Source organism: Artibeus jamaicensis, unplaced genomic scaffold (genome assembly GCF_021234435.1).
Source record: "Artibeus jamaicensis isolate MK-2021 breed Jamaican fruit bat unplaced genomic scaffold, CSHL_Jam_final contig_452, whole genome shotgun sequence".
NCBI lineage: Eukaryota > Metazoa > Chordata > Mammalia > Chiroptera > Phyllostomidae > Artibeus > Artibeus jamaicensis.
The window spans coordinates 15262364-15276948 of record NW_026521837.1 but is presented as its reverse complement, the minus strand read 5'-3'; the positions used below and the strand labels follow the sequence as shown (position 1 = coordinate 15276948).

The 14585-nt window shown below is 37.2% G+C and overlaps 1 protein-coding gene across 4 annotated transcripts in view; it reads right to left on the bottom strand.

The window, feature by feature from the left end:
* RAP1GDS1 (Rap1 GTPase-GDP dissociation stimulator 1) overlaps positions 1-14585 on the bottom strand; it is a 147461-nt gene that overhangs the window by 11579 nt on the left and 121297 nt on the right. For all 4 annotated transcript variants that reach the window (XM_037141639.2, XM_037141640.2, XM_037141641.2 and 1 more), the window contains 2 exons: positions 13349-13475; positions 8801-8929 (listed from right to left, as the gene is read on the bottom strand). In XM_037141639.2, the coding sequence (XP_036997534.1) occupies positions 8801-8929; positions 13349-13475 (256 nt within the window). The remainder of the gene's footprint in view (positions 1-8800; positions 8930-13348; positions 13476-14585) is intronic.

Here is a 14585-nt window from a genome sequence, read left to right as displayed (position 1 = left end):
CCTCTTACAAACATATCAAAAATACAATTAAATTACAGAACAATCATGGAAAAGAACCACCTGAAATCGAGCTAAACAGAAGTCCTACAACAAAGGATATAAAGAAGAAGCCACACCTACACTGAGGAGGCAGGCGGGCCCCATATCCCATCAAGCTGGCTTTCACTGTTCACCCCATCAAGGTGATTCCCTGAGACTCCGTACCACCAACTTTGGGCCACCCAAGCTGATATGAGTGGCTTTTCCATACAAATGGCCTGTCTTGACTCATGATTCAGACTTTACTAAAATCTCTTAAACAAGCAGCACCTGGCCTTGGCATGCCCGGTACCACTTGCTAAGTGACCCCAGGCCCAGCACTGGCAGCAGCCAGCCTTGGTTTGCAGCATGGCCTCTCTTCTGCACCTCCAGGCTCAGCACAAGTAGCAGCCACTTGCACATTGCTTTGTAGATCATGACGGATGGCCCCAGAACAAGTGTACCCAGTGGACTGCCTCAGACTACACTGAAGCACCACCCAACCACCTTGACAAGCATCACGCTCAAGGGCACACTCAGTGGGAAATAGCCCGGCTGAAGTAAGTCCTGCTTAGTGGGATGGCCCTGCACAGCTAATTCTCCATGGTAGTTCTAGCCAGTCCTTGTAGCTGATTGACTTGGGGATAAATTCCCTTCCACTGACAGGCCAATAGCCATCAAGGCTTAACTACATCATGAGGGTACATACAGCCAACACAGAGGGGTAAACCTGGATGGCTTAGCTTGGCTGAACAAAGAGGCTGTGCCACTGGACAGTACAGGACATGTACTACATTAGGCCACTTTACCAAGCCTAGGAGACACAGCAGCTCTACCTAATACATAGAAACAAACACAAGGAGGCTGCCAAAATGAAAAGACAAATAATCATGGCCCAAATAAAGGAACACAACAAAACTTCAGAAAAAGAGCTAAACAAAATACAGACAAGAAAGATACTAGGAGCAGAGTTCAAAACACTGGGTAAGGATGCTAAAATAAAACTAAGGGGAAGAGATGAACTCAGAATTTCAACGGCATTAAAAAAAAAGACATGGAAACCATGAAAAAAAGAACAGTCAGAAATGAAGGCTACATTAACTGAAATTAATAATTTACAGGGAATCAACAGTAAAGTAGATGAAAGTGAGAATCATATTAGTTATATTAGTTTCTAGAGAAAACAGTGATTCAAAATATAAGGAAGCACAAAACACTCAATCAGGAGAGCAAAAAGGAAAAAAATAGAGGATTGTGTAAAGAGCATCTGGGACAACTTCAAGCACACCAACATTCCTATCACGGGTGGTGGGGAGCGCTGGAAGGTGAAGAGAGAGAGCAAGAAATTGAAAACCTATTTGAAAAAATAATGACAGGAAACTTCCCTGACTTGGTGAAGGAAATAGACATACAAATCCAGGAAGCAATGAGACCCAAACAAGATGAACCCAAAGAGGCCCGCACCAAGCCACACCATAATTAAAATGCCAAAGTTTGAGAATAAGGAGAGAATCTTAAAAGCAGCAAGAGAAAAGCAGTTAGTTATCTATAAGGAAGCTCTCATAAAACTGTCAGCTTATTTCTCAATAGAAACTTTGTAGTCCAGAAGGGATTGGCTAAAAATATTCGAAGTGCAAGGACCTACAACCAATATTACTATACCAAGTGTGGCTATCATTTAGAATCAAAGGACAGAAAATGTGCTTCTCAGACAAGAAAAAGCTAAAGGAGTTCATCACCACTAAACCTGCATTACATGAAGTGTTGAAAGGGTCTTTCTGAAGAAGAGGAGGAGGAAGGAGGGAGAGAGGGAAGGAGAGGAGGAAGGGGAAGGAGAGGGTGAGGGGGAGAAGAAGGAGAAATATGAACAATAAAATGGCAAAAAATACATATCTAACAACAACTGAATCTAAAATACAAAATAAAAGAACAAGCAAAATAGACAGACTCATGGATACAGAGAACTTTCTGATGGCTGCCAGATGGAAGACAGCTTGGGGAGTTGTGTGAAAAGGATGAAGGGATTAAGAAGTACAAATTGGCAGTAACTGAATAGTCATGGAGATGTAAAGTATAGCATAGGGAATATAGCCAACAATATGCTAATAACTATATACGGTGTCAGATGGGAACTGGATTTATTGGGATGATCACTTAGTATGATACATAATGTCTAATCACTGGGGTATATACCTGAAACTAATATTGCATATCAACTATAACTGGAAAATAAAAAATAATTTTAAAAATGCACCCCTCTGTTCACTGAAGCATTATTTACAATAGCCAAAATATGGAAGCAACCTAAGTGTCCAGTGATTATAAAAAAGGATAATCAGATAAAAAAGACATGGTATTTATATACAATGAAATGGTATGTAGTAATAAAAAGGAATGAAATCTTGCCATTTCTGAAAACATGGATGGACCTAGATTGTATCATGCTAAGTGAAGTAAGTTGGAGAAAGGCAAATACTGTATGGTTTCCCTTATATGTAGAATCTAAAAATAATGAAAAAGAAAAATAGGAAAAACGAAGAAAGAAAGAAAAGAAAAAAGAAAAGAAAGACATAGATAAGTAACCAGAAGGCAGAGTGTATGAAAAAGGTGAAGGGAATATAATCAATAGTGTGATAAGTTTACACAGTGACAGATCACACTGTAAGGTATAAAAATGTTGAATCACTCTCTGTATACCTACTATACTTAAAACAAAAAGCATATGACCCAACAAGATGTGTCTATACTTCAAATATGAAAGAACAGACTGATACTGAAAGGGTGGACAAAGTGGGCTTGTTATTGAAAGGCAGGAGTAGTTATTTTATTATTAGATAAAGGTCAATCCACCAGGAAAGAATAGCAATCCTAAAAGTTATATATACCTACAAACAGATCTACAAAATACGTGATAGAACTGAAAGAGAAATAGATAAATCCACCATTATAGCTGAAGACTTCACCACTCCTTTCTTTAGTCAGAAAATCAGCAAGAATACAGAAAACTCAACACTACTACCAACCAAAAGGATCTAGCTGACATTTAAAGAACACTCTATCCAATAGCAGAATAACACATTCTTTTCAATTCTCCATGGAACATATACCAAATTATGTCACTGACTTCTTCAATTCCTTAGCTAATACGGCATACAATATCAGAACTTATTCTTTATATGAAATAATATTTTAAGGTTGATGAAACTTATATGTATTGATTTTTAACCTTGACTTTGCCTGTATTTGCTATATAAGTGTAGAGGAGGCTCAAGAGGCTGGATGGCCTCCCGTGGGCAGAAGCTGAAGTTTCAGCGGGATATTGGAGGGGTGAGAGGGCTCCCACTGAGAAGTGTGGGGTCTCAATGCCAAGCTGGGCTCCTCAGAAAGGAACTCAGATAACACCCAGCTATGAAAAACAGCAGGGTTTCTATCTGTCAGGGCGAGATGGCTAGAGATTCACACAGCCTTGTGTTTGGGCTCCAGAGGAGGTAGGGCACAGTGGACTAATGAAGCTTGAGGAGAGTCTAGGTTTGGTGGCTCTGGGCAGAGAACTGCAGAAACAGGTGCCAGGATTCCTGTGCCGAGTTATTTCCCATATTGTGGAAGTCATCTTTCTCAGGCGGAGCACTCTTCTCCGAATGGCATCTGCCTGAGGGGAAGCAATAGCATCACCCACAAGAATTACTCTGCCCCACCCTGTGGAGCTTAATCCAGGCTGCTGATTACAGCTTGAGGCTATATCGAGGATTAGTTTAACAACTAAGGCTGGTCTCTGGGAACTCTATAAGACTTTAGCTGACCATCCACCATATCAATAATCACCTTAAGTGCAAATGGCTTAAATGCTAAACCAAAAAAACAAGACCGTTCACCAGATGCTGATAAAAGCCAGCCTTGGTGAACAGCCAGGTTCTTTCCACACACAAAAAGGCCCAGCGAGGGAGCTACATGCTGTCGATCACTGATAGAACAGGTTGCCCAGGGCCAGTCAGAAGCAGCATCTCACCAAAGTCTTTGTAGGCCTACACCAAAGTCTTTGTAGATCTAACTAATACATAGAAACAAATACAAAGCAGCAGCCAAAATGGGAAGGCAAGGAAACAGACCCCAAATGAAGAGAACCAGAGAATTCTTCAGAAGAAGAGCTGGATGAAATGGATGCAAATAATTTATCAGAGGGTTTATTTTAGAGTAATAATTACAAGGATACGCGATAGCATGAAAAAAGACATAGAAACCATAAAAAAATGGTAAGAAATAAAGAATGCAATATCTGAAATAAATAATACACTGGAAGGAATAAAGAGTAGGTTAGATGAAGCAGAGGATCAAATCAGCAATTTAGAAGACAAGGTAAAAAAAAAAACAAACACCCAGGCAGAGCAGCAGAAAGAAAAAAGTTTTAAAAAAATGATGAGGTTAAGAAATATTATGGACAACATGAACAGTAATAACACTGGCATCATGGGAATACTAGAAGAAAACAGAGCAAGCAAGGCATTGAGAACCTATCTGATGAAATAATAACTGAAAACTTCCCTAATCTGGAGAAGGAAAAAGACACACAAGTCCAGGAAGCTCCGAGTCCCAAACAAGCTGGACCCAAAGAGGCCTAGATGGAGACACATCACGAGTAAAATGACATGGCTTAAAGACCAGACTTTTAGGAAAGAATCCTAAAAGCCACAAGAGAAAAGCAGGCACACACACACACACACACACACACACACGAGTACCAATTAGACTGTCATCTGATTTTTCAACAGAAACATTTCAGGGCAGAAGGGAGTGGCGTGAAATATTCAAGGTGATGAAATGCAAGGACCTACAACCAAGACTACTTTACCCAGCATCAGTAACATTTAAAATGGAAGGAGAAATAAGGAGCTTCCCAGACAACAAAAAGCTAAAGGAGTTTGTTAAAACCAAACCAATACTGCAACAAGTGTTAAAGGTCTTGCTTTAAGAAGAAGAGAAAGGAAAAAAAAAAAAAGAGAAATAGTGTAACAAAATTGCACTAAATACATATCAATAATCACCTTAAGTGTAAATGGTTTAAATGCTAAACCAAAATAACAAAAGGTAGCTCAATGGAAAAGAAAACAAGGCCCTAAAATATGCTCCCTCCGAGACCCATCTCAGATCGAAAGATACACACAGACTAAAAATAAAAGGATGGAAAAAATATTTCATTCAAATGGAAAAAAAAAAAAAAGCCAGAGTTACAATACTTATATCTGACAAAATAGACTTTAAAACCAAGACTATAGTAAGAAACAAAGAAGGACATCACATAATGGAAAGGGAACAATCCAACAAGAGGCCGTAACCCCAGTAAACATTTATGCACCCAATACAGACCACCTAAGTTTGTGAAGCAAATCTTGATGGGTTTAGAAATACAGTCATTCAGGAATTTTAACATCCCATTGACTGCAACGGATAGATCTTTCAGGCAGAAAATCAACAAGGAGATAGTGGCTTTAAATGACAAACTAAATCAAATGAATTTAATTGATATCTTCATAGCATTTCACCGCAAAGCAGCAGAATATATATACTTTTCAAGTACACATGGAACATTTTCTAGGACAGACCACATGTTAGAACACAAAACAAGTCTCAATTTAATACTGAAATCATATCAAGCATCTTCTCTGACCACAAGCTATGAGATTAGAAATCAATCACAAGAACACTGAAAAATATACAAAGACATGGAAGTTAAATAGCATGTTATTAAACAATGAATGGGTCAACAATGAGATCAAGTGAGAAATCTAAAGATTCCTTGAAACAAATGAAAATGAGGACACAACAATGCAAAATCTGCTGGACGCTGGGAAAGCAGCCCTAAGAGAGAAATTCATAGCATTACAGACCTACCTCAAAAAACAAACAAAAAGCTCAACTAACAATCTAACTTTACACTTAAACGAACTTGAAAAAGTACATCAAACAAAAGCCCAAAGTGAGAAGGAAATATTAAAGATCAGAGCACAAGTAATGAAATAGAGTAAAAATATAACACAAAAAAATCAATGAATCTAAGAGCTGGTTCTTTGAAGAGATAAGACTGAGAAATCTTTAATCTGACTTACCTAGAAAAATAGAGAGGACCTGAATAAACAAAATCAGAAATGCAAAAGAAGATATAATAACTGACACCAAAGTAATATAAATGACTGTAAGAAAATATTACTAACAACTATATGCCAACAAATTGAACAATCTGGATAAAATGGATAAATTCCTAGAAACATACAGTCTTCCAAAACTAAATCAGGAAGAATTAGAGAATCTGAATAGACAACACTGACTGAACTTGAAGAAATAATTTTAAAAATCCTAACCAAAAAAAGCCCTGGACTAGAGGTCTTCAAAGGGGAAGTTTACCAAACATTCCAAGAAGAACGAACACCTCATCTTTTCAAACTATTTCATAAAATTGAAGACAAGGGAAGGGTCCCAAACTTATTTCATGAGACCAGCATTAACCTAAATCCAAAACTAGATAAAGACCCTACGAAAGAAGAAATTGTAGGCCAATATCCCTGATGAACATAGATACTAAAATCCTCAAAAAAAATATTAGCAAACCAAAAACAGCAATACATTAAAAAGATCATACACCACGATCAAGTGAGATTCATTCTGGGAGTGCAAGGTTGGTACAACATTCTCAAATTATAAAATGTGATACTGTACATAAGAGAATCCCAAGATTTTTACCAAAAACTACTAGACCAGATTAATGAATTTAGCAAAGATGCAGGATACAAAATTAATATCCAGAAATCAGTTGCATTTTTATATGCCAATAATGAATAGAAAATGAAAATAGGGCAACAATCTCATTCACAATTGCTTCAAGAAGAATACAATACCTAGGAATAACCCTAACCAAGGATGTAAAAGACCTGTACTTAGAAAATAATAAGACACTGAAAGAAGAAATTGAAGGAGATACAAATGAGATACCACATTCATGGACGGGAAGAATTAACATCATTAAAATATTTACCCAAAGCAATCTATAGATTCAGTGCAATTCCTAACAAGATTCTAATAATATATTTCACAGAACTAGAACAAATATTAAAAAAATTTATATGGAACCACAAAAGGCCCTGCATAACAACAGTGATCCTGAGAAAGAAGAACAAAGTTGGAGGCACACTACTTAATGTAAAACTCTATTATAGGGCCACAATAATCAAAACAGCATGGTACTGGCATAACAACATGCACTTATGTGCCTGGATCAGCACAGAGAGTCCAGAAATAAATCCTCTCCTTTACAGTCAGTTAATGTTCAATAGAGGAAGCAAACACATACAATGGACTAATGATAGTTTATTCAATAAATGGTGTGTGGAAAATTGAACAGAACCGATACATGCAGAAAAAGGAAACTAGACCACCTCTGTACACCACACACAGGAATAAATTCAATATGGATCAGAGATTTAAATGTTAGACTTGAAACCATAAAAACTGTGGAAGAGGCAGCAAAATCCTGGACATTACCCGGAGCAGTATTTTATCAGATGTATCTCTTCAGGCAAGAGAAACAAAAGAAAAAATAAACAATTGGGACTACATCAAACTAAATAGTTTCTGCAAGGAAAATAAATCATTAACAAAATTTTAAAAAAGACACCCCACAGGATGGGAGAACGTATTTTCCAACACATCTGATAAGGGGTTAATATCCAAAATTTATGAAGAACTTATAAAATTCAGCACCGAAACAACAAGCAACCCAATTAAAAAATGGGCAAAGGAACTGAGTAGACGCTTCTCCAAAGAGAACACACAATGGCCAATAGACTTATGAAAAGATGCTCAACATCACTAATCATTGGATTAAAATTAAAACCACAATGAGATACCATCTCATACCTGTCAGAATAGCTATCATTAATAAATCAACAAACAAGTGCTGGTTAGGATGCGGAGAAAGGGGAGCACTTTTACACTGCTGGTGGGAATGCAGATTGGTGCAGCCACTGTGGAAAGCAGTATGGAGATACCTCAAAAAATTAAAAATGGATCTGCCTTTTGACCCAGTGATCCCACTTATGGGAATATCTGAAGGAACCCAAAACACTAATTCAAAAGAACATAAGCATCCCTCTGTTCACTGAGTGTTACTCACAATCACCAAGACATGGAAGCAACCCAAGCATCCCTCAGTAGATGAGTAGATAAAACCACTACAGGACATTTATACAATGGAATACTACTCAGCTATAAAATAAGAAGAAAAAATTTACTTTGCAATGGTAAGGATAGACCTAAAGAACATTATGCTAAGTGAAATAAGCCAGTCAGAGAAAGACAAAACGGCATATGATTTCATTTATATGTGGAATCTAGTGAACAAACTGAACCAACAAGGAAAATACAGACAGACTCATAGATGAAGAATGGATGACAGCTAAGGGTTGTGGGGGTGCTTAGGGGGCGTGGGGGTTGAGGAAAAAGGATTCAGGGATGTGGACCACAGTGTGGTGATTGCTGGAGAGTGGGGATGATATAAGGGGACTAAATGGTAATGGAAAAAAATACAATGAAGATTAAATTTAAAAAACAGTGATACTGTATGCCAACTATACTTTAATAAAAAAATTAATTGAAAAAAAATAGTAGTCCTGTACCTCCTTAAACTAGTTTGTAGTGCTTTTTAAACCCAAAGTCACCATTTCCTATTATTCTATATTTAATAATGTCAAACATACATTGATGGATGAAAATCAAATGATAAAGAAACACTTACCAGATCCCATGAGAGCACAGATCAGGACCATGGAATTGTATTTGATTTCAGGAGCACTTCTCTCATCTGCTAGTAGTTTGTGTAAAATTTGTACAAGTTTAGCGCTTTCTATATCTTTCTCAGCAGTGCCTAGAACATAAAATAATTAAAGTAGCAGTTACAGCCACTGTGTATAAACCCAGTACAATCTGTTTCCCTTCCTAGAAACTGACCATGTGAAACCCCCAAAAGGGACTGTAAATAATAATGACCTGGACATAAGATATGAAATTCAGAACCCATTTTATTTTATTTTTTAAAAATATTATTTATTTATTTATTTTTAGAGAGAGGGGAAGGGAAAGAGAAAGAGTAGGACAGAAACATCAATGTGTGGTTGCCTCTCATGTGCCCCCTACTGGGGACCTGGCCTGCCAGGCATGTGCCCTGACTGGGAATCAAACCAGCGACCCTTTGCTTCACAGGCCCTCGCTCAATCCACTGAGCTATACCAGCCAGGGCAAATTCAGAACCCATTTTAAAAAAGGAGAGAGATAAATTTCAGCAAACATTTCAGGAGTTTAAGCTAAAATTTAGAATTAACATATTCTTTTTAATATGAATCAATTAAAAATCTTTGGTTAAACATATGAGTATACAAAAGCAGAAAAAATGGTGTAATGACATTATCATGGTCTGTCCTGTTTCATCTATCTCTAGTTTTATCTACCTACTCACATACGTCTCAAATTATTGTGGAGCAAAGCCTGTAAGTCACGTGATTTCCTCCATATGTATTTTAATGTGCATCTTTAAGAGATGAAGAGTGGTACGTTATTCCTATAAAAATCCCAGCAGGATTTTCTATAAAAAACAGATGAGCTTGTATTAATAGTTACATGAAAAGCCACAGGCCCTAGAAGAGGCAAACAATCTTGATTAAAAAGAATAACAGGAGGATATTAAGTGACTAACTATAGCAAGCATAGTTATCAAGACAAGTGTGGTTTTGGTGGAGAGATACATAGATCGGAGGAACTGAATACAGACCCCAGAAACAGATACTCACATATCTGCTCAGCTGATCTTTAACAAGGTTCAACATTTATTCAATGGAGGAAAGACAGCTTCTTCAACGAATGTTGCTGGCAATTAGCCACAGTCAAAAAAGGAACCCTGACCCAAACCACAGACCCCATACACATATTAACTCAAAGTGAATCACAAAGTGAATGTAAAACTTACACTTAAGTTTGTAAGTTTTACATTTTACGAACTTAAGTGTAAAATGTAAAACAAAAACTTTAGAATACACAAAGAATTCTTAAAACTCAATAGTTAACATTTTTTTTTAAATAAGCAAAAGACAAATAGGCATTTTACCAAAGAATATATAAGATGGAAAATAAGTACATGGAAAGATGTTAAACATCATCACAATTAAAAAATGTAAATTAAGGGCCCTGGCTGGCATAGCTCAGTGGATTGAGCACAGGCCTGTGAACCAAAGGGTCGTGGTTCGACTTCCAGTCGGGGCACGTGCCTGGGTTGCAGGCCGCATCCCCAGTGGAGGGCATGCAAGAGGCAACCACACATTGGTGTTTCTCTCCCTTTCTCCTTCCCCCATTCTCTAAAAATAAATAAATAAAATCTTTAAAAAATGTAAATTAAAAACACAATGAGATATCTCTTGTAGCTAGCTATCAGATTGCTAAAATAAAAAAATAGCAACAATACCAAATGTTGATAAGGATGCAGACACTAGTCACTTAAACAATGGCAGTGAGAATGTAAAGTGCTATCGTCACTCTGAAAGACAGTCTGACAGTTTCTTTAAAAATTAAATGTGCAGTTACCATATAACTCTGCCACTACACTCCCAGGCATTTATCCAAGACATAAAAACTTATATTCACATAACGACCTATACATGAATGTACACGGAAACTTTATTTTTAAAGCTTCAAACTAGAATCAACCCAAATGGTGAATGGTCAAACAAATTGTGGTATGTACATACCATGGAATATTATTTAGCAATAAAAAACTACTGAGACACAAGACAAATCTGATGATTCTTTTAGGAAATTATGCTGAGCTGAAGAAGCCAATTCCAAAAGGTCACGCACTATATGATTCTATTTATATAACATTAAAAATTAGAAATGAAGGCCAGATTAGTGGTTTCCAGGGATCAGAAAAAGCATGGGAGGTAGGGGCAGAAGGTAGGTGAGTAATTATAAATGGAGGGATCCTTGTGGTATTGTAAGTATTCAGTATCTTGAGAGGTGGTAAATATACAAACCTACACATGTGAAAAAGGAGTATATAAAACCTAACATACATACAAATGAGTGTAAGTAAAACTGGGGAAATCTAAATAAGATAGGCAAATTACATCAACTGTTGGAATTTATACTATATATAGTTTTGCAAAATGTTACCCTTGGGGGAAACTGGGCAAATTATACAAGGGCTCTATCTTGTATTTATTAAAACTGCATGTAAATCTACAGTTACCTATAAAAAAGATAACTGTTTTAAATGTTTTTAAAACATTTATTTATTTTTAGAGAAAGAGGAAAGGAAAAAAAAAGAAAGGGAGAGAAACATCAATGTGTGGTTGCCTCGCAGCCTCCAATGCCCCCTACTGAGGGCCTGGCGCACAACCCAGGCATGTGCTCTGACTGGGAATCAAACCAGCAGCCTTTTGGTTCACAGTCCTGTGCTCAATTCATTGAGCTACACCAGCCAGGGAAAAAGACAGTAACTCTTAAAAATGTTGCTTTAATGTTAGTCATGCTAAAAAAATTTCTAATGATTACTCCTTAATATCAAATAGCCTATAAGGGATTAAGACTGGAAGACATGGTTTTCAAAGTGTGTGATACATTGCAAATATAATATAGGCTTATTTTTCTATCCTAAGCTCAAGGAGCCTAGATAACAATTTTTAAAAAAGATACACATTGTTATTTTATACAGTTCTCTGGAAAGGTGACCAGATTCAGGCAAATGCTCAGCTATCAGGAAGCCGATAAAATTACAGCTTGTTTGGAAGTATTGGCACAAAAACAGATTCACCCCAGGCTAGGAGGTCAAGGATTCTCTGAAAATGCTCTGATGTTTTAAGCCATTTAAAATTAGGCTATGGACCAGTGTGGCAGTCAATGTCTTCACCAACTCCCACCCCTCCGTCATGGCTTCCACCTTTAAAGGTATGTGGACTTCCAGACTGACTCACATCATCTGCTCAACCATGTGGGAAATCACAGGTCAAGCCAGAACTCAAACTGACATCCACAGCCTCTCTAGCTACAAACCAAAGTCATTGAGAAGTAAGCGTGCATTGTTTTGAAGTTCTATCTTTAAAATTAAAAAAGTTTGCCCTGGCTCGTGTGGCTCAGTGGATTGAGTGCCGGCCTGCAAAGAAAAGGGTCACTGGTTCTATTCTCCGTCAGGGCTCATGCCTGGGTTGCAGGCAGGGCTCCCCGTTAGGGGTGTGTGTGAGGCAACTGATCTATGTATCTCTTGCGCATCGGTATTTCTCTCTCTTTCTCCCTCCCCTCTCTCTAAAAATAAATAAAATCTTTAAAAAATGCAAAAAATTTTACATCCAACCTATACTTATTTTTAAAAACCTATATACATTATTTTAAAATTCACAACCCTTTAAGAGGCAAAAATCCAAATTTCTCATACCCCAAATATGAGTAAATCTGACACTGAAAGAAGGTATACCATGTTTACCTTTCGTTTTCTCCTTCCTGGGACAGGGGTTGGTGGGTCTACCGTCCCCAGTGTGCAAATTATGAACATAAATCATCAGTGGAAATTAAGAGATGATCAGTTCACGTGATTTACACAAAGCACTTTGATTGGATTAGGACTCCTTTGTGTAGGCAGCCTCAGGCCTTAACCACAGGCCATGTGACAGTAATTGTCCCCAGCAGACTGCAACGGAGACTGGCTCCTAAGACAAAGGTTGCTATCCATAAGCTAGATGTCTATGAGCTAGTTCCTTGGGAAAAATTTGGCCAAAAGGATGCTGTATGCTGCAAGAAAGATACTAAATGAATTATTTAAATTGTTTTTGGAGAATTCTCAATGTAAAACACACAGAAGAGTAACACAGAAGTTGAGAATTTAAAATGAAGGCAATGCTATGAAGCAACAGAAACCATGGTGATAGTTTGGCAAGAGGGAATTGAGTAGCAGAGATGGAAGAGAAGGTCTGGGTCATTGGAAAAGTAGCAAAACCCAAACTTGTAGTTGCATTCTAAGAACTGTTTCATTTCTCTGTGAGGCTTGCCGAAGAAAGTGTTTTCTGTGTTCTCAAGTTAAAAGTCAAACTATTACCCTAAAAGTGTTACCAAAAAGCCCAACCAGAAGGGATAGTGGTGGTAACAATCTGTGGACTATGGTTTTCCATATACTTACATATAGGTACAGACACACATTGGCAAAATGATTCTAGTCAAGATTCTGTCCCACTTCTATGCCACTCTTGTGCTTCGTTTTACCCAATATAAAAATAGGAGAAAATAAGTTTGTCACTAGGGTACTTACCCAATTCTAAAGCTGCTATTAGTGCCAAAGCAACAAGGGCTTCATTCTGCATTATTACATGTTCACTGGTTGCCATGGTAACTAGGTGCTTGATGCCACCACTCTGTACAATGGTTTTAATTACATCCTACAATAAATAAATATCTCAGAATTATAAACTTTAATTTTAAACACAAGGAAACTGCATTATAATCAGTTCGCTGTTGAGCGGTTTTCTGACAGTGTCCTGTATGAATCATTACATTTAATAATTTTTTTCTTCATAGAAGCAAAAGCTTTTAGCTTTCAATAAATTCATCAAAAGTTGACAACTTTAAATTACCTGAGTGAAAAAGACCATTGCAATTCATATCAAGAAACAGAGTCCCAGAATCTATGAAAGTCAAAGAAACACAAGTGCCACTGGCCCAAGTGTTGACTCACCACAACATCAACAAAAGAGAATAAAACTCGTAATAACAAAAATGTTTTTTTCTTCAATATCTTATTACAGCACCAGGTATTGTTCTCCAGGTGCTACAGGTAAAGCATTTCCTTTTTTGAGGGTAGCTTTTATCCTGTTGAAACTGACAAAACTGGATTACATAGAAAGGGACTGAATAAATCCCAACATCAGCACTGCCTTTGAACAAATAACTGAACTTCTCTGCACCTCGATGACTTTATCTGTGTTGAGAATGCAACATAGATACATCTCACAGGTTTCTGTGATAATTATAGTTATGACATGAAAAGCACATATAGGAATATAATAATAAAGGTGAGAAGAAAAAATGGCCACATTTATTCCTAGTAACCATTTCTATTTCTCGGGTGTCTCTTGCCTAAACAATCTTGGATTAAATGTAATTTAGTGGAAAGTTTCAATTAGAGAATATTTTAAAAGCAAATTTCCTTGCTACTTCTCACTATTTTTAGTAATTTGAAGTAAGCTGGATATTTTAAGCTTCAGTGGTATAAAACTATTTAGAAATAGTTTAAAAATTAATTTGCTAAAGTATTTGAGGAAAGGATTCTATTATGCTTCCATCTATGTAAATTTTTAAGAACAGTATTTATAGAAGTATGTTTGTTTTGAGGCCAGTCTTGTTTAGTAAGCAAACATTCTACATCAATGGAGTCCAGCTCTCACGGCCGGGGCTCAATTAGTTGGGTATCATCCTGCAAAGTGAAAGGTCACTGGTTCGGTTCCTGGTCAGGACATGTGCCTGGGTTGCAGGTTTGGTTCCCAGTCAGG